Genomic DNA, 24,802 nt, shown 5'->3' with positions numbered 1-24,802 from the left:
GAGTTATCCTGAGGTTTGAAGGAGCTATCAGATGAAGAAGAGTTGGGTAATATGTCAAACCCAGAGTCTTGACAGATACTAGGCTGGGTAAACAGGAGGTGGGTGAAGCAGGGCTCACTGGAAATTCCTGTGGCTGACACCACTCTATTTACATCCCTGCTTAAGTGTGATTATCATTTTCTGAGATAAAAGACTCTCAGCTGGAATTCATCGTAATGGAGGTCATTCCTCTCTCTTTCTCTTTCTGATAGGAATTATTTTCAGCAATGGAGAAAGATGGAAGCTAACCCGACGTTTTTCCATCACGATTTTGCGGAAAATGGGGATAGGAAAGAAGACTATTGAAGACAGAATTCAAGAGGAAGCCTTGTGTCTGGTGGAAGCATTAAAAAAAACCAATGGTGTGTCTTTCTTTATGTAATTAACAGTACTAGTTTGGGAAGACTATATGCTATTTCAGATAGGCTACAGCGAGATCTGATGGCTCAAGCACCATAGAAGTTGCTTTTTTGCTCACGTAACAGTAGTAAGAGGTGAAGTGGTTGGCATAACAGCCTTCTCAGGCTCTAGGTTGATAGGAACCCTGATGTCTTTCTTCAACACGTGGCTTCCTGGGTCACTCGTAATTCATCTTTTTGCATGGTAGCAGAAGGAGCAAAGAACAAAGAAAAGAGCAAATTGTGTTTTCAGTAAGCCAGGTATGTCAATGGCACACCAAACTTCTTTCATATTCCATGGGCTCTAACTCCGTCTCAGGGCCACACCAACTCTAAGGGGCACTGGGAAATGTGGTTATCTGCGTGCAGAGGAAAATGGGGAGAACGTGGATTTTGGTAATGAACTAGTAGTTTTGGCCGTAATACCTTGAAAAATGAAGTAATGTCCCTAGTAACTTCTTGAGAACATCACAAACATTTCAGTATAAATGTGTGTGAAGTCATTATGCTGGGCACTTTAAACTTACACAGTGCTGTCAATCTTATCTTAGTAAAACTGGGGGTTGGGGGGAGCACTGGTGCTTCAGTGGTAGGATTCACAGCAAACCCTTCTCAGTGCTTAGGGCTGCATTATGGCTCACCTGGAGGAGTATGGTTATGAATGGAGGGAGCTTCAGTAGCACGAGTTGGCTCTGTGTATGCACGTGCGGGACTGGGAGGGGAGGTGGAAGAGAAGGGGTGGGCAGGAGACTTGGCAGGAAAGGAGTAAGATCAGGATCATCAGATATATGTGGTTTTTTGAACCTCGATATTGAAATATTTTACAACTAAATAATGCTATTTTATATATGGTGAATTTCCATTGTGTTTCATATATATACATATACACATATATATATTTTAGAGAGAGAGAGTGGTGGGGAGAGGCAAAGGGAGAGAGAGAAAGAATCTTAAGCAGACTCCACACTCAACATGGAGGCTGATGCAGGGCTTGATCTCACGACCCTGAGACCATGACCTGAGCTGAAACCAAGAGTCAGACGCGTAACTGACTGAGCCACCCAGCCGCCCCTGCCATTGTGTTTTTTAACCCATGTTATGTATTGTCCAGACAGCTTGTCCTCACCTCTTTTTTCTTTTGCTGCTATTAATATAAAAAATGTAATTATTACAAATATTTGCATGATTCTTGTTTCTTCCTTGGAATAAGTTGTGACAGTAGAGTGTCAATGAATATCATTTGGACTTTTGATGTATATTATTACAGAGGAATGGGTGGGAGACCTGGCAGAAGAAGGGATACAAATGTATATGGTTTTGTAAACTTTCAATTTAATATATTAAATACTTTCACATGTTTAATTTTTGTTTAGCAAGAACATTATTGGGGCACCTGGGTGGCTCATTCATTAAGCATCTGCCTTCAGCTCAGGTCATGATCCCAGTGTCCTGGGATGGAGTCCCACATAGGGCTCTCTGCTCAGCAGGGTGCCTACTTCTTCCTCTCCCACTCCCCCTGCTTGTGTTCCCTCTCTTGCTGTGTCTCTGTCATATAAATAAATAAAATCTTTTTAAAAAATTATTAACAGACTACTACAGTATCCATTATTTGGATGCTCCTGACCTACTCTCACCCAGATTCTGCCTAATCCCACCAAGCTATGGGACCCCAGACTCTTGGGTAACCCATTTCACCACTGGGTAATTCTGACTATTGAAAGGTTCTTTTACATGTTGAGCAGAACATTTTTCCTTATAACTTCTACTTTTTGATCCCCGCTAATTTTTTTTTTTTCCTTTTGGAGTTATAGTGATTTAACAGTCAGGTGACAGAGACAAGATGTACCTCCCACCCCAACTGGTTTCGATGTTGAGAGTATTCGTACCACACACACTCCATTTGGATGTAAAAAGTCTGTGACTCACAAAATGAGGCTTTCTGTGGAGGGTGGGGGTGGGGCACTGGTTCCTAAGCAGATTAAGAAACACCTTGAGTGTACCTGAGTGGCTCAATTGGTTAAGCTTCTGCCTTCGGCTCAGGTCATGATCCCAGGGTCCTGGGATGGAGCCCTGTGTCGAGCTCCCTGCTCAGCGAGGAGTCTGCTTGTACTTCTCTCTCTGCCCCTCACCCTGCTCCTCTCTCCCTCTCTCAAACAAATAAAATCTTAAAAAAAAAAAAAACAGGGGCGCCTGGGTGGCTCAGTCATTAAGAGTCTGCCTTCGGCTCAGGTCATGAGGCCAGGGTCCTGGGATTAAGTCCCACATTAATTCTCCCTCTCCCTCTCCCCCTGCTTGTGTTTCCTCTCTTGCTCTGTCTCTGTCAAATAAATAAAAATTAAAAAATAAATTTTAAAAATCTTAAAAAATATATACAACAAACAAAAACAAAATCCCAGTTTGAGAGATCAGGGAAAGGTACTGGCTTGATGTGTTTATGGTGGCTAAGGGATAGGGTAGAGAACGAGTTCCTGTGTGCAAGTCAATGCTTGTATAGTTTAAATGTCCTGCTTCCAAAGGAAGGAGCACTTGAGCTTTTTTATCAGCTTGCCCAGATGTGAACTGAAGAAGAAAAGGTGAGGTTCAAAAGTTGTCTGCAACCGAACATCAAAACATGGAGCCATGCTTTATATTATATATAGGAAGCCTGGTTCCATTACTAAATATATTTTTTCAAATATCCAAATGGAACTCCAATTGCTCTCATTATCGTTCTCTTCTACAAGAAAAGCACACCCAACTTTTCAATTACGTTTTCTAAAATAATGGTTTCGAGTCTCTCCAGTCTCCTGAAATTTTTATTAGGTTGTTCAGCTTCCTACGGACATTGTGAAGAAATATTCACACTGAGAGCTAAACTTTACACCTTTCAAGATATTTTTATGTGACCTCCTTCTTGTGAATTATCTTGTGGCTCTTATTTGGAGAATAAAGTAAATAGGATATGTGGGGAAAATTAATAAATGGACTGGATTAGATAGCTTCATTTGGGGAAACAATAAATTATAGGCATGTTGACTTTACAGTGATGATGACATGCCCAGGGATTTCCTATACTTAAAAGACTCCCAGAAGTCAACCCTTCTCAATCATTTTAAACAGTCAGCTTAAGATTTATATGAAAATTGTGCTCTAACTTTTAACTTCTTTGTTTTAGCATCTCCCTGTGATCCTGCGTTCCTTCTGGGCTGTGCTCCCTGCAATATCATCTGCTCCATTATTTTCCAGAATCGTTTTGAGTATGATGATAAAACATTCTTAACCTTGATAGAATATTTTCAGGAAAACTTCCTAATTTTAAGCACCTCCTGGATACAGGTAAGGTCAAGTTTCCCTTAAATGGGAAATAATTTTCTAACTAACCTATTGCTCATGCTTACCTCATCCCTTTGTCCTGTTTCCAAGTGGCTACAGTTATGTTTAACAAACTATCATTTGCAACCAATTAGTGAGTTATCAAATCAATTTAATGTATTGAAATGAAGTTTAAAACATGAAATATAGTGGGGTGCCTGGATGGCTCATATACCACTCATACGACTGGTGATTTCGGCTCAGGTCATGATCTCAGGGGCATGGAATCGAGCCCCTCATCAGGGTCCCTGCTCAGCAGGGAATCTGCTTGAGATTCTCTCTCACCCTCTCCCTCTTCCCCTCCCCACTGTGCTCACTCGCTCTCTCTCTCTCTCTCTATAATAAATCTTTAAAAGCTTATTTTAAAAACCATGAAATACAGTAATAGAGAAATGTGGTAGAGTGCATCAATGATAGGAAGGTGTTTTTTTGAGAAACCATTTTATATCCATAGATGAAGAGGGTGATGATGTAAAATGTATTTCTTAATATAGGATGCTGTCAGAAAACCTATGTTTTCTGTGGACCATAAGGTCATGATGTGTTCCATCATGGACTCCATGGACTCCAAATGGAGTTCCATTTGGATATTTGAAAATGAGTAAACAAGGAGTTTACTCATTTTTTGGAACAGGAAACTATCACCCAGAGATATTAAGCATATTTTCCAAAGACAAATCCTAGCCAAGACAAGGAGTGAGCAAGCCCTAGAGTCCAGATTTCTCTGTTCTCTCTGTAGTTTGATACAAACTACTGGCCTGAAAATTGCGTCATTGCCTACCAAGGGCATTAAGTCATGAGGTGCTGTCTAAAGTAGAGTCAGTAAACTCTAGGACTGGCCTTGGGCAGATGTAAAAGGGCAATGTGCATATTCCTGAGGGTATAAAATCCCTAAATAAGGTAAGTAATGTGGGCATTTCTTTAATTTTTCTGATGTAGTTTCTTCATTACAAAAAAACTTTTTAGGTGACTCCATAGAAAAATGTGTAGGTAAACTGGGATGAACACTACGTTCTAGCTCTATTACTAGACTGATGTCTTACAATGGTTGACTGACCTTTCTGAACCTCAATATTCTCCTTTGGGAAAAGATGGTATGCTCCTGGATTCCTTCATAGAGTTATGGCTAGGAAATAAATTTAAATGGTTTTGAAATTACTTTGTGACTTGTGCATCCTGTAACTCCAGACATCTTGTCAGTTCCCTCCCTTCAAATTCCAAGTGTGTTCTAGTGCACGAAGCATGTCTTACTCACCTTTATCTACTCAGAATATAACTAAGTGTCTGATACATAACATGGGCCCGTAAAACTTTGCTGAGTGAATTAATGAATGATTCTTTCCTCTTTCAGCTCTACAATGCTTTCCCTCTTTTAATACATTACCTTCCAGGAAGCCATCACGTGTTATTTAAAAATATTGCTAAACAATTTGAGTTTATTATGGAAAAAATACAAGAACACCAAGAATCCCTGGACTTCAATAACCCTCGGGACTTTATTGACTACTTCCTGATCAAAATAGAAAAGGTATAATGTGACCCTTTATCTTTGTGGGTGGTGTGATTCATGGATTAGCTTTGTTCTTCCCAGTGAAACTGGGATATTAAAACAAATGGTCCTTCCGAAATATGTATTAATTGCTTGTCTAACCTCTTGTTTATGCAAACCATATTGGGTATCTTGAGATATTTCTAAATTCTCACTGAAAATGACTTTGTGGGTTTTACATTTATTGTGTTAAATAAAGCTGGTTCTTTATTTGGGGGCAGATTGTAATATACACTCATACACATTCAAGGTTAATGATACACAGCATATAATCCTTCATCAAAAAAGTTCAGCAACGGGAAGATGTAAAAAATGAGGGGACACAGGAACAGACAGGAATCTACAAAGGCTAACCTTTGCAAAGGCACTAGGAAATCTTCACAGATGAGGTAGATTTTGAAGAAACTGTAGCTTAGATGAAGAGACAACAAAGTAGGCCCAGGGAATGAGAAGTGCAAGTGATCAAGAGGGTGGAATTTCTGAGAGGTACTCTTGATTGTAATGGAGGAACTGTCGTGGGTGTAGTGACTGATGAGTGGGAATAGTGATGCATTTTGTGTGTGTGTGGGTGGTTCTGGAGGCTTGAATGAGAAAATTAGACATTATAAAATAGACAGTAGATGCTGGAATTGACAGTGAATAGCAGTGAGGACTTGATAAAAATTATGTTTCAAAGAAATGGTAGAGCAACTGATGGACTCGAGGGGAATGAGAAAGTGAAGAATCAGAAAGGACCTGTTGGAACTTTATAACTCTGATTATATTTTAACTGTTGGACAGAACCCTAACAACTATCTAACTTGACCTTCAGCTGTAGCGCTCATACCAAATAACAATGTCATATTGAGTTAAGTTACCTCTGAGGCTCTTTTATTTATCAAGTAATTGTAGCACATCATTTCTAGGAAAAACACAATAAACAGACTGAATTTACCATGGACAACTTGATCGTTAGCATATGGGATATGTTTGGTGCAGGAACAGAGACAACGAGCACCACCCTGAGATATGGATTCCTCATGCTGCTGAAGTACCCGGAGATCACAGGTATGGTCACAGGTGTTGGGCAGGGTGCAATTCCAGGTAGAAATTGGCAGGTGACACTGACAACTATCCCACTCTTCACCTGCCCAGACAGTGCACAGAAAAAATTTCCTTCATTCATACATCTTCCCATCATTGGATAAATTAAATACAAATTAGTTTATAGTACAAAAATATACTGAAATATTTAAACAGCAGCAGAGATTTGAAGGGCAGAGCTCACTGTTTCCCCTGCTATGGTGGAATGTCCCTGATTTGCGTTGGGACAGATGCAATAATAAGCAGTTGTCTTAGGATCTAGAAGAATTGGCCTTCTGCTTTCTCTCAAAGGATATCACTTGATATGTCTTCCATGTCCAGATAAATATATTTTTGTCAGAGGAGATTTCTGCTGAAATGCATTTGCAGTGTAAGGATTGACTCAACAAAAATGACAGTCTTTCTTTATCAAAGAGTCTCAGTCCCTAAATAAAAAGAGTTACATACAAATACATTCTTTTCTAATATACCCATTTGGGCATATAAATTCTTCCTCACAAATATAATTTCTCTTGCAAATGCAACCTTTCCACTTTTCCTCCTCTTTTTTTCTTGAGTGCTCATCCAAGAGGATATTCCCTTCACTACTGGGTCATGTTCTGTGCTTTGGTACATAGAAACACTTTTAATACAATTAAATCTCAGGAAGCTTATCTCCATGATGTCAGCACTAGATTATTCTTTGTTTAAGGTCCTCCTGCCCTCCCAGTCTAAGTAAGAAGTGCTTTCCAAATGGTGGGATCTAGAAGCACAGCTTCAAAATTCCTTTCCTCTCACACATTGTGGGATCTAATGGCACTGTGTTTCCTTCACGTGACACAGACTCTTTCAGCCAAATAACTTCCCTCTTATTAGACCTATGTTGATTATGACCACAAACACCATATGACATTTTTCTCCAGACCCGTAAATCTTGTGTACATGGCAAAAGTCCTTTTTGTGTCTTGGTTCCCCATTGCTTCCATGTTCATTTTTTCTTGCATCATATCCACTTATATTTTCCTTTTCTTTCTTCCCATTTTCATTCCTTACTGGGCCATTCTCTACACATTCTGACTTTATAAGTCAGTTCCTAACCACTTTACATAATCACTCTCTTCTAGATAAAAATCCAGCTTCTCAGCCTGAAAAGGTGAAGTTTAAAACTTCTTTAAAATTCCTAAGTCTTCCTGACAGCTGTCAAACCACAGAGTTAATCACATGCTCTCTTAACAAAGACACATTCTTCAGCTAGTAGATCAACACCATTTGACCAAAGTAGCAACATGGCCCTGGCTATAGTGGACAAACTACAGTGGCTTCAGATTCTGACTTTACTAGTAAGTAGCTGTGTGACCTCAGACTCATGACTACCTCTCTGCATATCTTACTTGGTCCGTCATCTGTTTAGGAGAGATGATACTTCCTAACATTCACAGAATCTTTCCCTCATAGGAGAAAGTTAATAAATGTTTGTTTTAACTAATGAATAGTTCTACCAAAACTGCATATTATTTACATGATACATTTTGCAAATAAAGGATGAATATAATTCGCTAACACAAATTATTTTCAGTGATCTTATTCAGTTGCTAAGATTGCGGGTTTGGGAGTAAGAAGGACCACATAACACCTGGGTGTCCTTAAGAAAGATATTTACTTTTATGGACTTGTTTCCTCATTTTTAAGACACATAAAATAATACCCAACACATAGAACTATTTTGAGGAATTATAAAGTAATGAAATACATTGTACAGCATGCCTGTCATGTTTTGCATTCTAAATAAATGTTAACTTCTCGGTCCTATGTGCTGAGTCAAACATTTTATTCAGTTGTTCTATTTATTAAGCATTTATTGCACTGGGTAGTTCTTACCCTCTTGGAACTTAACATTTTTCTTTTAAAGATTTTATTTATTTATTTGACAGAGAGAGACACAGCGAGAGGGAACACAAGCAGGGGGAGTGGGAGAGGGAGAAGCAGGCTTCCCGCCGAGCAGGGAGCCCTATGCGGGGCTCGATCCCAGGACCCTGGGATCATGACCTGAGTTGAAGGCAGACGCTTAACCGACTGAGCCACCCAGGTGCCCCTGCAACTTAACATTTTTATTTTTTTAATTTTTTAATTTTTTATTTTTTTAAAGATTTTATTTATTTATTTGAGAGAGAGAATGAGAGAAAGAGAGAGCACATGAGAGGGAGGAGGGTCAGAGGGAGAAGCAGACTCCCTGCCGAGCAGGGAGCCCGATGCGGGACTCGATCCCGGGACTCCAGGATCATGACCTGAGCCGAAGGCAGTCACTTAACCAACTGAGCCACCCAGGCGCCCCTGCAACTTAACATTTTTAAAAAATATTTTATTTATGGGACCTGGGTGGCTGGGAGCCTGATGTGGGGTTCAGTCCCCAGACTCCGGAATCATCACCTGAGTCCAAGGCAGACACTTACCAGACTGAGCCACCCAGGCACCCAGAACTTACATATTTAAAACAGAAACTGGCATACACAAAGTGGTCAAACAGCATGGTCTGTAGTGAGCTTTCAAGACCCCAGATCCCTGGGTTTATCAAACAAAATACTCAAAATAGAGAATCAGAGTTGAATTTCATGGTACAATTATGTTTTATATGTACACATATTTAAGTCTCTAATGAGATACCAATTTGACTAGGAAACAAATTTCTTTTTTTTTTCTTTCCCTGTGGTAGTAGTTATATATGATTTCCCCCTCTCCCAGTCTCCTTCCACAATGGAACCATGATTAAGATCAAATCAAGGGACACCTGGGTGACTCGGTCAGTTAAGCGTCCAACTCTTGGTTTCTGCTCTTGTCATAATCTCGGGGTCATGAGACTGGGTCTCCCGCCGGGCTCCGCACTCAATTCGGAGTCAGCTTGGGGTACTTTTCTCCTCCCTCTGCCCCCTCTTCCGACTCTCTCGCTTTAAAATAAATAAAGTCTTTCAACAACAACAACAAAAAAGGTCAGACCTTTCCATTTCACATAAATTCTGATTCCTGTCCTGCCAGCTAAAGTCCAGGAAGAGATTCACCGTGTGGTTGGCAGACATCGGAGCCCCTGCATGCAGGACAGGAGCCGTATGCCCTACACGGATGCTGTGGTTCACGAGATCCAGAGATACATCGACCTCGTCCCCAACGGTCTCCCACATGCAGTGACTCAGGATATTAAGTTCAGAGAATACATTATTCCCAAGGTGAGAGATATTTCATCTCTACTACTCCTTAAGAATTTTGTTTTTACTTTTATTTGTATTTATATATTTTTTGTTTTGAGAGACAGAGAGAGAAAGCGGGGGTGTGGGGGTGGGGCGGGGAGGGGCCGAGGAAGAAGGATAGAGAATCTCAAGCAGGCTCCATGCCTAGCCCAAGCCCATCCAGGGTCTCCATCTCATGACCCTGAGATCATGACCTGAGCCCAAATCAAGAGTTGGAGGCTTACCTGACTAAGCCATCTAGGTACCCCCTCCTTAAGAATCTTAGGTTATCAAGCATCACAACAGTAGGATTATAGATTACCTAACCATCTACAGATATGGCACATTCATAGCCCAGGCATCTTACCCTCTGACCGCATGCACCTTTCCTTTTACTTTGTTGATACAATTTTATAAATCATAGTGCTTAGACTCCCACAGGATTTTCTTCATAGTATTCATTGACAAGACTGCTTACTGCCTGTGTTTTCTTCTGGGATTTCTGGTTTTAGTTCTTATGTTCAATTATTTAATTCATTTTGAGTTCATTTTTGTGGCTGTTGTAAGATAGGGTCTAGTTTTTCCAACACCCTTTATTGAAGAGACTGTCTTTTCTTGATTGTGTATCTTGGTGCCTTTGTTAGAAATTAATTGGCCATCTATGCATGGGTTTATTCCTGGGCTCTCTACTCTGTTTCATTATATGTGTCTGTTTTTATACCAACATCATGCTGTTTTAATGACTGTAGCTTTGTAATACAGCTTGAAATCGGGAAGTGTGATGACTCCAGCTTTGTTTTTTCTCAAGATTGCTTTGGCTATTTAGGATCTTTTGTCATTCTACAGAAATTTTAGGATAGTTTGTTTCATTTCTGTGAAAATGCCATAGGAATCTTGATAGGGATTGCATTGAATCTGTAGATGGCTTTGGATGGTATAGACATTTTAACAATATTAATTTTCTCAAACTGTGGGCACAAAATATCTTTCCATTTATTCTGTGTCTTCTTCCATTTCTTTTATCAGTGTCACAGTTTCCAGTGTACTGATCTTTTAACTCGAATTTTTTATACCAGTGTGAATGGGATGGTTTTCTTAATTTCTTTTATAGTTTATAATTAATGTGTAGAAACGCAACAGATTTTTGTATATTCATTTTTATCCTGAATTCATTTATTCTAACAATTTGGGTGGAGTCTTTAGGGATTTTAAAAATCTACAATATTATGTCATCTTCAAATAGTGACAATTCTGCTGCCTTTCCTATTTGAGTACCTTTTATTTCTTTTTCTTGCCAAATGCTTGGAGTAGGACTTCTAATACCATGTAGAATAAAAGTGGTGAGAGTGGACATCCTTCTTTTGTTCCTGATCCTACGGGAAAAGCTGAAGCTTTTCCCCACTGAGGATGATGTTAGCTGTGGACTTATCATATATGGCCTTTATTATGTCAAGGTACATTCCCTCTATATCTACTTTGTTGAGCATTTTTATCATAAATGATGTTGAATTTTGCCAGATGCTTTTTTCTGCATCTACTGAGATGATCATATGATTTTTAGCCTTCATTTTTTAATGTCTATCACAATGATTTGGGGATGTGGAACCATCCTTGCATCCCTGGAATAAATCCCACTTGATTATGGTATATGATCCTTTTATTGTACTGTTCAATTCAGTTTGCGAAGATTTTATTGCAAATATGTACACCTTTGTCCATCAGAGATATTGGCCTTTAAGTTTCTTTTCTTGTGGTGTCCTTGTGTGGTTTTAGTATTAGGATTATGCTGCCCTCACAAAATGAATTTGGAAGTGTTCCCTCCTCTTCTATTTTATAGTTGAGAAGGATTGGTATTTGTTCCTCTTTAAATGTTTGATAGAATTCACCAGGGAAGCCATATGTCCAGGAATGTTGTCTTTTGAGAGAGGTTTATTTATTTATTTATTTATTTTTATTTATTTATTTATAAGATTTTTATTTATATACTTGAGAGAGAGAGAGCAACCAGGAGGGGGAGAGGCAGAGGGAGAGGGATAAGCAGACTCCCTGCTGAGCAGGGAGCCCGATGTGGGGCTCAATCCCAGGACTCTGGGATCATTACCTGAGCTGAAGGCAGGTGCTTAACTGACTAAGCCATCCAGGCGCCCTGAGAGAGTTTTAATTAGTGATTCAATCTTAGTAATTGGTCTGTTCGGATTTTCTATTTCTTCATGATTGAGTCTTGGTATGTTGTATGTTTTTAGGAATTTAACCGTATCTTCTAGGTTGTCCAATTTTATTTAAAGATTTTATATTTTTGAGAGAGTGCCTGTGCACGGGGGAGAGTGAGAGGGAGAAGCAGGCTCCCCAATGAGCAGGGAGCCCGATGCAGGGCTAGATCATGACCTGAGCCAAAGGCAAATGCTTAACCAACTGAGCCACCCAGGGGCCCCATAGGTTGTCCAATTTTTTGGTGTATAATTGTCCATTATGGTCTCTGGTGATCTCTTATATTTCTGTGGTATCACTTATAATGTCTACTTCATTTCTGATTTTGAGTCCTGTCTTTTTTCTTGGTGAGTCTAGCTAAAGGTTTGTCAATTTTGCTTATCTTTCAACAAACAAGCTCTTCATTGACCTTTTCTTTTTTTTTTTTTTTTAAGATTTTATTTATTTATTTGACAGAGAGAGACACAGCGAGAGAGGGAACACAAGCAGGGGGAGTGGGAGAGGGAGAAGCAGGCTTCCCGCGGAGCAGGGAGCCCTATGTGGGGCTCGATCCCAGGACCCTGGGATCATAACCTGAGCCGAAGGCAGACGCTTAATGACTGAGCCACCCAGGCGCCCGTCATTGACCTTTTCTATTGTCTTTTTAGTTTCTGTTTCATTTATTTTGACCCTGGTATTTGTTATTTCCCTACTTGTCCTAACTTTGGGCTTCATTTGTTCTTTTTCTAGTTCCTTGAGGCATAAAGTTAGGTTGTTTGAGATTTTTATTTCTTCATCTAGGCATTTATTGTTTTAACTTTCCTCTTTGAACTGCTTTTCCTGCATCCCATAAGTGTTGGTATGTTGTGTTTCCATTTTCATTTCTCTCAAGGTATTTTTTCTTTTTTGATTTCTTCTTTGACTCATTGGTTGTTCAGTAGCATGTTTTTTAAACTCCACATACCTGTGAATTTTTCAGTTTTGTTTTTCTAGATTCATACCACTGTGGTCAGGAAATATGCTTGATACGATTTTTTTTTAAGATTTTATTTTTAAGTAATTTTGACACCCACAGTGGGGCTTGAACTCATAACCCCAAGATCAAAAGTCACATGCTCTACCAACTGATCCAGCAAGGTGCCCCAGATTCATATGATTTTAATCTTCTGTAATTTTTTAATGCTTATTTTGTGCCCTAATGTATTATCTATCCTAAGAAATAGTCCACATGTGCTTGAGAAGAATGTGTACTCTGTTGCTTTTGGATGGACTGTTCTGTATCTCTTAAATACACAGACTCATACACTCATATGCTTTGAAGTTCTTATGTGATAATTCTAACATTTAGGATACGATGGGGTCTGCTTTTTCACATGTTTAAAAATTAATCACATGCTTGGGCTGCCTAGCTTGCTTAGTCGGTGGAGTGTACGATTCTTGATTTTAGGGTTGTGAGTCAAACCCACACTGGGGGTGGAGCCTACTTAAAAAAATAATTTATTATATGCTCAACATTTTGAATGATGCCTTGTGGGGAGTCTGATGATGCTGACTTCCCCTAAAGGGCATTGACTTTTATTTTGGCAGGCAGCTAAATTACTGACAGATGCTTTTCAGTCTATTGGACTTCCTATAGTTCTTTCATTGTGAATTAGTTTCACTTTTGAATTTAGTCTTTGTGCATGGCCCTTAGTCCAGTGTGGGTTCCTTAATCCAACAATTTACAAGTTTGGGGGTCACCACAAAAAAATCTGAGGTGCCAAGAAAGTTCTCTCCACCCTAGCTGGGTTGGAACCTCAAATCCTCTATCACTGATATCCACCTTCAGTTCTCAAGCAGTCATACTCTGATAGGCTTCATTGAGTTTCCTCCTGTATATTTGTCACCCAACCCCTAACCATGGACTTCTAGAGAATAGTTTTGTATACTTTTGAGATCCTCTCTATTTATAGAATCCTCCTGTCCTGTATCCTTCCTCATGAATTCTAGATGCCAATTTTTTTTTTTTTTAACCTCTGTCTTCTTAGCTCAAAAAGAGTAGCACTTTGCTTGGCCTTTTTTTTTTAAAGATTTTATTTATTTATTTGACAGAGAGAGACACAGCGAGAGAGGGAATACAAGCAGGGGGAGTGGGAGAGGGAGAAGCAGGCTTCCCGCTGAGCAGGGAGCCCAATGCGGGGCTCGATCCCAGGACCTGGAATCATGACCTGAGCCGAAGGCAGACACTTAACGACTGAGCCACCCAGGCGCCCCACTTTGCTTGGCCTTTACCTCCCTGAACTCTAGGAGGAAAGTGACCTTTCTGCAGTGAGAACTACATCATGTATTTGGAAAGGCCAGACAGTACACTAGAAAGCATCCAGACAGATTTAGATTTGAATTTTTTCTCTGCTATGTAATAAATATATGACCTTTATTAAGATCCCAAGATTGTGAATGAAGTCATTATCATAACATAACAAATTTCTCTTTATTGAGCATTTTTGTGTGGTAATTATTTTTGTTTTTGTTTTTTTAGAGAGAGAGCATGTGAGCAGGGGAGATGGGGCAGAGTGGGATAGAGGATGTTTTAAAGGAATTTATTTATTTATTTATTTAGAGCATGCAAGCAGAGGGAGAGGGAAAGAGAATCTCAAGCCGACTCCACGCTGAGCATGGAGCTCAGTGCAGGGCTTGATCTCAGGACGCTGAGATTACGGGCCGAAATCCAGATCAGATCACCAACTGACTGAGCTACCCAGGTGGCCCTAGCATGTGGTAATCCTCGTGCAAAGTATTTCGTATGTTATCTCATTTTACATCTGCAATGAACTAGTGCAGGTGTATCCTTTCCATTTTGCTAGTAATGAAAATGAGTCACGGAAATGTTAAACTAATAATCTATCATCACGGGGCATAATTTAATAGAAAGATTCTACTGATTTTGAAAACTAAACTCCAAGTCATTATGTTACACTGTATCCGTGAGTTTCAGAAAACCCTACTAGAAACCGGAAATGTTCTCTCATTTCCACAAGAATGCTCAACAATTCAATTGAAAGAGCACAACAGGAGCAGGGGATACTTATCCTGTTCTCATCTTTTAAAAAAAAAAAATCTTTTTTAAGTAGCTCTACACCCAATGTGGACCCACGACCGCGAGACCAAAACTCACATGCTCTATTGATTGAGCCAGCCAGGCGCCCCTCAGTTTGTCATCCTGATGGGAAGGTGAAGGGTTTTCAAGAATATGGCCGCTCAAGTAGAACTTTGAAGACCTCATACTCGGTTCCAAAGGAAATGAGCTGGATTTTCAGTGGCATCAGCTCTTTTAGACAATACTGCAGTTTATTGTCAAGAACAATACACTCCAGGGAGTTGCCTCAGTTTTCTGAAAAGCAAGTGCTAGTATCAGGCTACCAACTCAAGAGAATGACTTGGAAGTCAGTTAGCAGTGCCTTGGACTGGCATTATAGGATTTAAAACCTGTTAGGGTCAGTCATTCGTTTTTTCTGTGAAATGGAGTAAATAAGCTCTTTTTGTGCATGTCTCCTCATCTATAAAACAAAAGGATTTCAAGCTCCATGACTTTCATTATAATCCAGTTTATCTGTGTTTCTTCATATCAGGGCACAGTCGTATTAACATCTCTGACTTCTGTCCTGCAAGATGACAAAGAGTTTCCCAACCCAGATCGCTTTGATCCCGGCCACTTCCTGGATGAAAGTGGCAACTTTAAGAAGAGTGACTACTTCATGGCCTTCTCAGCAGGCAAGCAAGCTTCATTGTTATTTCTGCATCAGGGGTCAGTGAGATGAGGAAGGGCTTTGCACGGAGGCTACTCGGGGCTGAACAAATTGTCATTTGTATGAGGCTAGAGGCATCATTCCCGAAGCCCAGGTTATTTCTCATTTGACCGGAGGCTTCCCTTGCCAAGATTGGCCCCAGAACCCACCACGAGATTCCTAAGAAGGGGCAGAAGGTAGAGTAGATAGATAGAGGGTAAGGGAATGTTGAATCTCCCTTCAATTTGTCAGGGTCCTGGGAAGAAACAGGTGGCATACTCAACAAGTCATTCCAGAATGACTGGAATCTAGATAACATTTGAAATTGCCAGTCCTTTGGGGGATCAGTGATTAGTTAGTAGGCTTGTGGCTAATGTGTAATCTTTTTTTCCTACCCCCTTAATTCAGGATGACATATATACCTCATTTTGCCTGACTGTCTTTGGAATTTCTAGATTGTGTGGATTCTCTGTACATAGGAAATTAAATTGGGATTTCCTTCTGCTAATTTGTCTGGTGTCAATTTGAGTCTTAGTCCAGCTACAAGGACCTTGAAAGGGACAGGAAATTCTTGCTCCCTGGCAAGGTGTGTCCGCTGGACACCTGAGCTCGCTGGACCCTGCTCGCCCCACAAGCTGCTGTAGCTGAGAGATCTGTAGGACATCTGACAGCTGACACACGGTAAGATTTCCTACGGTCAGTCTCTCAGAATCTCTGTCTGCAGAGTCTGATGGAGCGGGAATGGCGACAGTCTTTTTTTCTCTCTAAATTTAGATTAGCAGGAGAAAATACTTGTGGAACTAGTTCCTTGGGCTTAGTGCCCCTTGGTAAATTCGGTAGGGTCCTCTTTGCTGCTGATCTTTTTCCTCCCAGAGATGGTCTTTGTTTGCCTTTGTGTCTTTTATGTCATTTGTCATATGAACTTTGCTATAGGTTAGTGGGCATATGAGGGAAAGGCTGTTGCTTAAGGACATCTTGGAAGCCAAAATGGTGAGATTGGCAGACACCAGTAGAACACTTAAAAGCTGGTAGAGCTAGGGCACCTGCCTGGCTCGGTCAGTGGAACATGTGACTCTGGGTCTCGGGGTTGTGGGTTTGAGCCCCATGTTGGGTGTGGAGATTGCTTAAAAAATAAAAACTTAGAGCACTCACCGCCTCCAGAAGGCTCCTGTGATAGGACAGGTTGGTCACAGAACAGGTTGATTGGCAGGCCGCCTGCCAGCCTCAAGGAACCCTGTGCGCAGTGAGGTACGCCTGAACACAACACATTATCCCCACGCCTGTGGCCCAGCCCCAGCCCTCAGGTGTTAGCATGGTTCCAAGCGACCCAAGGCTCAAGTAAAGCTCTTAATGTGCATATACAAGATACGATTTTTCCTTTTGTCTTGTTCTGTGGGCTAAGACTTTGGCTCTATGGCCGGTGAGAATGTTCTCTTTGGTCTCCACCATCTGGAGGATGCACTTACCAGGGTCCACCTTGGTGGCCAGACAGAATGGGCTTCCAAGTCTTTCCCTCTGTCTGGCCACACCAGCTCTCAAGCTTGCTTGTCGTGAGAGGTCCAGCCCACAGGAACCTTTGTCATGTCGATCTTCGTTTCTTGTTGGTGCTGGGAAGCCCCACTCCAGGAGTGCCTGCCCAGTGTCACAGATTAGCAGGTCTGTGACTAGAGGCATCTCACTTTTTACAGTGAACTATTACACCAGTGTTCTTTGGACTGTACAACTTAGAAATACGTGTTTTGGGCGCGCAGGTGGCTCAGTTGGTTAAGCGTCTGCCTTCGGCTCAGGTCATGATCCCAGGGTCCTGGGATCGAGTCCCACAACGGGCTCTCTGCTCCTTGGGAGCCTGCTTCTCCCTCTGCCTCTCTCTCTCTGTCTCTTATGAATAAATAAGTAAAATCTTTAAAAAAAAAAAAGAAATACGTGTTTCTTCACAGTACAGTCTTTCAGTAAGGCACAAACCAGGTTTACTAACAGACCCAAATTTATCTTTTGTTTCTCTGTAATAAGACAAAAGGAGAGAAACCTGTATTTGCTACTTAATGTTTCATTATTTTATCTCATTTGGAAATGATCTAGATATTCAATGAATTTAGCTTAACATTTAACTTAGCAAAACTTTAAAAATGCAGGTTACCGAAGATTTTGGTAGCTCTTTAAAAGTTTACCTATGGGGCACCTGGGTGGCTCAGTCATTAGGCCTCTGCTTCTGCTCAGGTCATGATCCCGGGGTTCTGGGATCGAGCCCCACATCGGGCTCCCTGCTCCGCGAGAAGCCTGCTTCTCCCTCTCCCACTCCCCCTGCTTGTGTTCCCTCTCTTGCTGTCTCTCCCTGTCAAATAAATAAATAAAATCTTAAAAAAAATAAAGTAAAAGTTTACCTACACTTGATCTCACAGTCGTGCGATAGAGGCCCTCGTTGGGCTCCCAACTTAGTGCAGGGTCTCCTTCAGATTCTTTCTCCCTCTCCCTCCCCACTCATGCACTCTCTCTCTCTCTCTAAAGTAATAAATAAAAACTTTTTAAAAATAAGATAAAAAGGTGTGTAGGCAAACCTTTATTATTATTTACATTTACTTAATTAACTTGTTCTGAACAGTTAGTTTAGTCTACCCACAAAATTTTATGAGGCATTAGACAAAGTCAGCCATCATTTCAAGTTCTGTTTTGTTTTTTTCTGAAAAAGTTTGTAAGAGATACCATGAACTTATTTGACTTCCAGTAAACACAGGCAGACTACAAGTTTTATATTTGATCCTGATAACTCTAAAGATATGGCTATTTTAATTAAACCAACAACCTTAAATTAGCTTTAATACTGAGTATCTTCCCTGATCACATAAACTTGAAAAACATTTAGGTTAGTTTCTACCTTTCTGAGATTTAAGAATTTTTTTTTCCTTTTTTAAAGATTTATTTATTTATTTATTTGAGAGAGAGAGAGAGCATGACTGTGGTAAGGGGCAGAGGCAAGGGGAGAAGCAGATTCTCCTGCTGAGCAGGGAGCCCAACTCAGGGCTAGATCCCAGGACCCTGGGATCATGACCTGAGCCAAAGGCAGATGCTTAACCAACTGAGCCACCTGGGCGCCCATCTTTCTGAGTTTTAGAATGCCCAATCCTTATGAGTGCTTGCTTCCAACTAAATGGAGCTCTTTTACAAATTAATTTTGGCAATATCAGCTGGAAGTAGAGAAAATACCTCACATTTGCAACATGGGACACATACACACAATCAAGATAAAACATATTCTTATAGCTTTTGTTTTTACTAATATTTGTGATGAGGACATTATAGCCCCAATTCTCAAGTACCTCCCTCTTTTACTTTTTTTAATGAACAACTTTCCTCTAAAGCTTGTATCTAAAAGAGTGGCTCTTATATCCTAGAGATGATAGGATAGAAAATTTAAATCCCAAAGGCACAGAGAAAGCTCCAAGTTTTTTCCAAGTCTGGACATAAGAGGGATTTAAGCAGTTTGTACTTTGAAAAGGCCTCTTCCCACACCACTCCCCCTCTTTTATTTTCTTCAGTCTTGGGTGACTGTGGGCTGTGTTCAAAGACATTAGATTTATATTTCAGGGGGCACCTGGGTGGTTCAGTTGGTGTCCTGCTCTTAATTTTGGCTCAGGTCATGATCTGAGAGTCGTGAGGTTGGGCTCTGCACTGGGAGTGGAACCTACTTAAGATTCTCTCTCTCTCTCTCTCCCTTTGCTCCTGCCCTCCCCCGACTCTCTTAAAAAAAAAAAAAACGGAAAGATTTATAATTTCATGGGACAGAGAAATAAGGTAAAAAATATTTTTATTTCTAGAGTTTCAGGGTAATTGCTATTTAAAATTTACCTTTTTTTAAAAAATTACTGGACAATTTTGTTCCAAATCCTGATCTTTTATAGTATCTATAAACATTTTGAGAGGAATAGGCAAAGTTTGGAGATTAGTAAAGAGAGGTGGGCTTTGACTTGTTTCTTGAGCTGGATTTCTGGTTTGGCAGAGCTTTGGAAGGCAAAGACAGTTGTTTAGAATCAGTTCCCCCAAAGAACTGGATTACAGCCTGAATATCAACGGACTGGCCCACCTTTTTAACTAAACTTGCTTCTTTATATCAGGGAGATTTTTAGTTAAAATGGAGATCAAAAGATTCATGCCTTTGTAAAGTCTGTATAAAGCATTTTAACAAAAGCCTTCTATCTGGGTACATAATTTAATCTGGGCTTCTGTTAGCCCCTGAATATTGGCCTTTCCCTGATCATTTATAGGTGGGCCTGGGAGAAGTTTTGGTCATGTTTCCTCTCTGAATGGGGGTTGTGACTAGTGATTAATCTTTTAAATTTATTTCTGAATATGGTAGAATCCTTTGAAAGTAGAGGTTTAAAGGGCTTTATAATTTAAAAGGTCTGCTGCTGTCCAAGGGACACAAATTCTTTTGCGGTGTGGGCCTAGAATACACCAGCCAAGTGCCATGCCCAAAGCTGGCAGAGCCTGATTACAGAGCACTGGAAGGTAGGAACAAAGTGAGCCTTACTACTTTTGTTAAATTCATTTTCTGGCGTTCAGAATTTACATGAGCAAGCTGTATATTTTGAACCTAGAGATGAGGCTGGAGTGCTCTATGTAAATCCTAAAGGGAAAGGGAAGTTAAACTAGGCAGATGAGCAGATGAGGCTGGAGTTTAGGGGAAATTTATGTTGGATGTGCACATTTATTTCTAATTTCTGTTCTTTCATCTTGTCAAGGGAGTCCCTTAGGCTAGTAATTAAGCTAGAACAACTGAGAGCTCTCTAACAAGAATGTTTTTCTTTGGGACGCCTGGGTGGCTCAGTTGGTTAAGCGTCTGCCATCAGCTCAGGTCATGATCTCAGGGTCCTGGGATCGAGCCCCGCATCGGGCTCCCTGCTCGGCGGAGAGCCTGCTTCTCCCTCCCTCACTCCCTCTGCCCCTCCTGACACAGCTCTTGCTCTCTCTTTCAAATAATAATAAAATCTTTTTTTTAAATAAAGTTTTTCTTCTTTTTTCAAACATTAGACAACTTAGAGGATACATCATCAGGCCATTGATGAGGAGAATCTGTTACAAGTAACTCTAACTAATAAGCCTTTTAATGCCTTAGGCATCCAGAGAGAGGGCACAGATGCAGCCCTCGTGATCCAAAAGTTGACTCCCATAATTAGTCTAAGAAAGCTGAGATCTTCGTTGCAGGTCTCCAGTGAAATCATGAGATGCCTCTAGTCACAGACTCAATAATCTGTGACGCCGGGCATGTGCTCCTATAATGGGACTTTCCAGCACTAACAAACAAAGGTTGAGAATATAAAGGTTCCTATGGGCTGGGACTTCTCATGGCAAACACCCTTGAGAGTTGGTATGGGCAGAGAGAGAGACTCAGATCCCCAGTCTTTTTGACTGGCCTCCAAGATGCACCCTGGTAAATGCATCCTCCAGATGGTGGACCAAAGAGAATATTCTCACTGGTCACAAAGCCAAGCTCTTGGGACATAGAACAAGACAAAAGGAAAAACCTTATCCGGTTCTCCTTTGGCTAAACCTTGGGTTTCTTGGAGCTACATGAACACCTGAGAGGGACGTGCCACAGGCAGATGTTGGCGATTTTTCACAGTGTACCTCACTGCACAGAAGTTTTCTTGAGGTTGACAGGTTAACAAATGTCAATCTAACCTGTTCTGTGACCACCTTATCACAGGAGCTTTCTAGAGGCAGTGAGTGCTCTCATAGCTTTTAAGTGTTCCACCCGTGCCCACCAATTTTGGAGCTTTGGTTTCCAACTTATCCCTTAGCAACAGCCTTTAACCTACAGCAAAGTTTATCTAAACAGGTGACAGTCTGATGAGAACCATGAACTCACCAGTCTGTGGGACTAACTCAAATAGCAGGCTTATGGGGCCTATGCCTGCTTTCTGCACGATGGTAATTCCTTTTTATGACAAACGATGGAAAAGACACAAAGGAGGGACGCCTGGGTGGCTCAGTCGGTTAAGCGTCTGCCTTTGGCTCAGGTCATGATCCCAGGGTCCTGGGATCGAGTCCCACGTCGGGCTCCTTGCTCAGCTGGGGTCTGCTTCTCCCCCTGCCTGCCGCTCCCTCTGCTTGTGTTCTCTCTCTCACCATCTGACAAATAAATAAAATCTTAAAAAGATTTAAAAAAAGACACAAAGGAAAACAAAGACCATCTCTGGTTGATCTCTTTCCCCCAAAAACGTACTCTACCAAATTTACCAAGAGTTGCTAAACATAAGGAACTAGTTCCACAAGTATTTTCTCCTGCTAATCTAAATTTAGACAGAGAGAAAAAGGACTCTCACCATTCTTGCTCCATCAGACTCCTCAGACTCCAGGAGACTGACGTGGTAGGAAATCTTCCCTGCTGCCAGCTATCTATCAGATGTCCCAAGGCTCTCCCAGCTGTAGCCCTGTGTGTGGCAAGCAGTATCCAGCGTGTTAAAGCATACTGCCAACTAGGCCAGCTGTCCAGGAAGAGGAATTTTTCTCTGCCTTTCAAGGTCCTTCCCAGCTGGACTAAAAATCAAATTGACATGGGACAGATTAAGAGGAGAAAATCAAATTTAGTTTCACAGGTGTGGGGAATCCACAAACATATGAAATTGCAAAGCCAGGCGACATAGGCTTCTACCACATCCTGAGCTAAGGAGAGGGGACGGGTCTGGGGATTCAAAGGGGAGGTAGACCATTAGCAGGAAGGTGAGAGGAAATGTTTCAAAAACACAGGTTGCCCTGTTGTGCCGAGAAGTTTCATAGATAAAGAAGAATCTTGTTAACTGCTCTCTTCCTGATACAGGCAGTTGAAGGAGAGGTAGGGAGGTTTCCTTGAATCTGCTGGGTTTTGGTTGCTTTTAATTCAAAATAATCTTTATGCCAAAGTGGCCCATCCTGGGGCAAGTTGCCCTTGCCCCTACTCATGCACACAAAAATATGTACTGAGGAAGTGAAGGAAACCACATTTCAGTGTCGATAAAAGAAGCGGTAGTCTATTAATATATTTATTTTCTCAATCCATATTTATTGAAGCCTCCCTGTGTGCCAGCTCAGAAACAGAATTAAATGAATATTGAATTTATTTGTCGTTTTTAGGAAAGAGAGCTTGTCTTGGAGAAGGCCTGGCCCGCATGGAGCTCTTTTTATTACTGACCAACATTTTACAGCATTTCACCTTGAAACCTCTGGTTGATCCAAAGGACATTGACACCACCCCAAAAGTCAGTGGGTTGGGTGCATTGCCACCCTTCTTCAAGCTCTGTTTCGTTCCAGTCTGAAGAAAGGCCAGGCTGCCAGACTGCAGAGCCACTCTCTGGCCTCAGCTGAACAAGCCAGATGCTTTCTGGCCTCTGTGTTAGCCACTGTCCACCTCTCCTTTCACGTCAGGGAGGACATTCCTAAACCTGTCTCTTCTCATTGTCCTCATCTTTTAAGATTCAGTTCAAATTTACCCACATGAAACAAAACTCACTGTTACTTTCCAATTAAATTCTTTGTGTTTCTAAATGCAATTCTAAATTCTAGTTTAGAATTTAGAATTTAGAATTCTAATTCTAAATCCAATTGTGAGATTATGCTATATCTCATCTGCAGTGTATACCAATGTAAGGCACCTTATTAATATATTTTCTTCTATTAAAATTTAAAAATTAGGGGCGCCTGGGTGGCTCAGTCGTTAAGCGTCTGCCTTCGGCTCAGGTCATGATCCCGGGGTCCTGGGATCGAGTCCCACATCGGGCTCCTGCTCGGTGGGAAGGCTGCTTCTCCCTCTCCCACTTGCCCTGCTTGTGTTTCCTCTCTCGCTGTGTCTCTCTCTGTCAAATAAATAAATAAAATCTTAAAAAAAAAATTAAAAATTATCCTATGAGTTAAATTTTTTTTTAATATATGATATTCACTAATTTCTTACCCCTGTCTCTTGATAGTTTGGCATGTGTATTTTTGTTTTTTTCCCTGTGGTTATTAATAAATGGGTGGGGTACACATTTGTGTAGGTTTGCATGTACAAATATGTACATGCAGGGAGAAAACGGGATGGTCATTTCAGCCAGAGGCAATAACATGAGATAAAATATGAATTTGTTGGTCTCTCCAAGGATGCTCTTCCTGTTTTCCCCTACTGGTTAAACACACAATTGGAGACACACACATACACACACACAGACAAAGAAGGCAAAGAAGATAATATGTATATATGGTTATATTCGAATATACATGTACAGAAATATGTTTTATGTATGTATATATACATATATATTTCTGTATAATATACCTATGATTTGGTAGTGACATTTATATAATAACATTATAGATATTTTTACAAGTAGTATAAATATATCCTGTCGCATGTCTCCTTATTCAAGGATATCTAGATTATTTTTGAACTTTTGTTAATATAAAAACCCTACTATATGCATATATCTTTCATTATTCTTAGGAATAGATGTGAAGTGGCTGCACATACATGTGCACTTTTATTTTTCATAGATACTGAAGCATAACACAAAAAATTATGTATCTGTTTACTTTTCTATCATGAGTGTAAAAAAAAGACTATTTGACCAAACCCTTGTGTATACTGAGGATTGAATTCTTTGGTAGATTTAGTAATTTCTAACTAAAAATTCATAGATTTTCAAAGAGGAAATCATGTCATCTGTAAACATTTCATTGCAATGACCAGAACTTTCCAGAAATAACATCTATACCTATGTCTGTCTCTCTGATTTATCACACACACAAACACACGTACACACACGTGTATATATATATTTGTCACCATGGGAAGGTGATGAAAGCTGTGAGGATTTGTTGGGACAAAATAACAGAGGGCTTGGGAAATCCATATTGGGAAGCCTGATATTTGTGTGATTTTACCCTTGAGGTGATTGCTCATTTGAAATCAGGTGCCGAGAGGCTGAAAGGCTAACTATAAAATCTCATTTAGGAGCCTTAGAATCTGAAAAGAATTTTTGCAAATTCTCTGGGCTAGAAGAAGAAAAGTGAGGAGTTCAGAGCTGGCCAAGTAGGAAGGACCAAGTAAACACCTCAACTTGACTTGAAGCCTGAAGGTCTTGATGAAGATCACCCAAGGATCAAGACTAACCCTGAAGCTGAACATGCTGATTTCTAGGAAATTGAATCAGTAATCAAAAAACCCACGTCCAGGACCAAATGGCTTCACTGGGTGAATTCTACCAAACATTTAAAGAAGAGTTAATA

At 40.6% G+C, this 24,802-nt stretch overlaps 1 protein-coding gene across 7 annotated transcripts in view; it reads left to right on the top strand.

Annotated features, from left to right (window-relative positions):
* The window catches only part of LOC123846700 (cytochrome P450 2C21), a 48,337-nt gene extending 24,621 nt beyond the window's left edge, over positions 1-23,716 (top strand). For 2 of the 7 annotated variants that reach the window (XM_045878467.3, XM_064595047.1), the window contains 7 exons: positions 252-401; positions 3,592-3,752; positions 5,140-5,316; positions 6,243-6,384; positions 9,430-9,617; positions 15,413-15,554; positions 22,676-23,711. In XM_045878467.3, the coding sequence (XP_045734423.1) occupies positions 252-401; positions 3,592-3,752; positions 5,140-5,316; positions 6,243-6,384; positions 9,430-9,617; positions 15,413-15,554; positions 22,676-22,857 (1,142 nt within the window). In that variant the 3' untranslated portion in view covers positions 22,858-23,711. Of the gene's footprint in view, positions 1-251; positions 402-3,591; positions 3,753-5,139; positions 5,317-6,242; positions 6,385-7,523; positions 7,740-9,429; positions 9,618-15,412; positions 15,555-22,675 lie in introns of those variants that run through there. The other 5 variants (XM_064595049.1, XM_064595050.1, XM_045878464.3 and 2 more) reach the window with 4 other exon arrangements.
* Positions 23,717-24,802: the final 1,086 nt, after the last annotated feature.

This window comes from Mirounga angustirostris, unplaced genomic scaffold (assembly GCF_029215605.1).
Source record: "Mirounga angustirostris isolate CCGP_5_RB_7025 unplaced genomic scaffold, mMirAng1.0.hap1 SCAF_6, whole genome shotgun sequence".
NCBI classification, from domain to species: Eukaryota; Metazoa; Chordata; class Mammalia; order Carnivora; family Phocidae; genus Mirounga; species Mirounga angustirostris.
The sequence above is the reverse complement of the archived record's forward strand: the minus strand, read 5'-3'. Positions and strand labels throughout refer to the sequence as shown.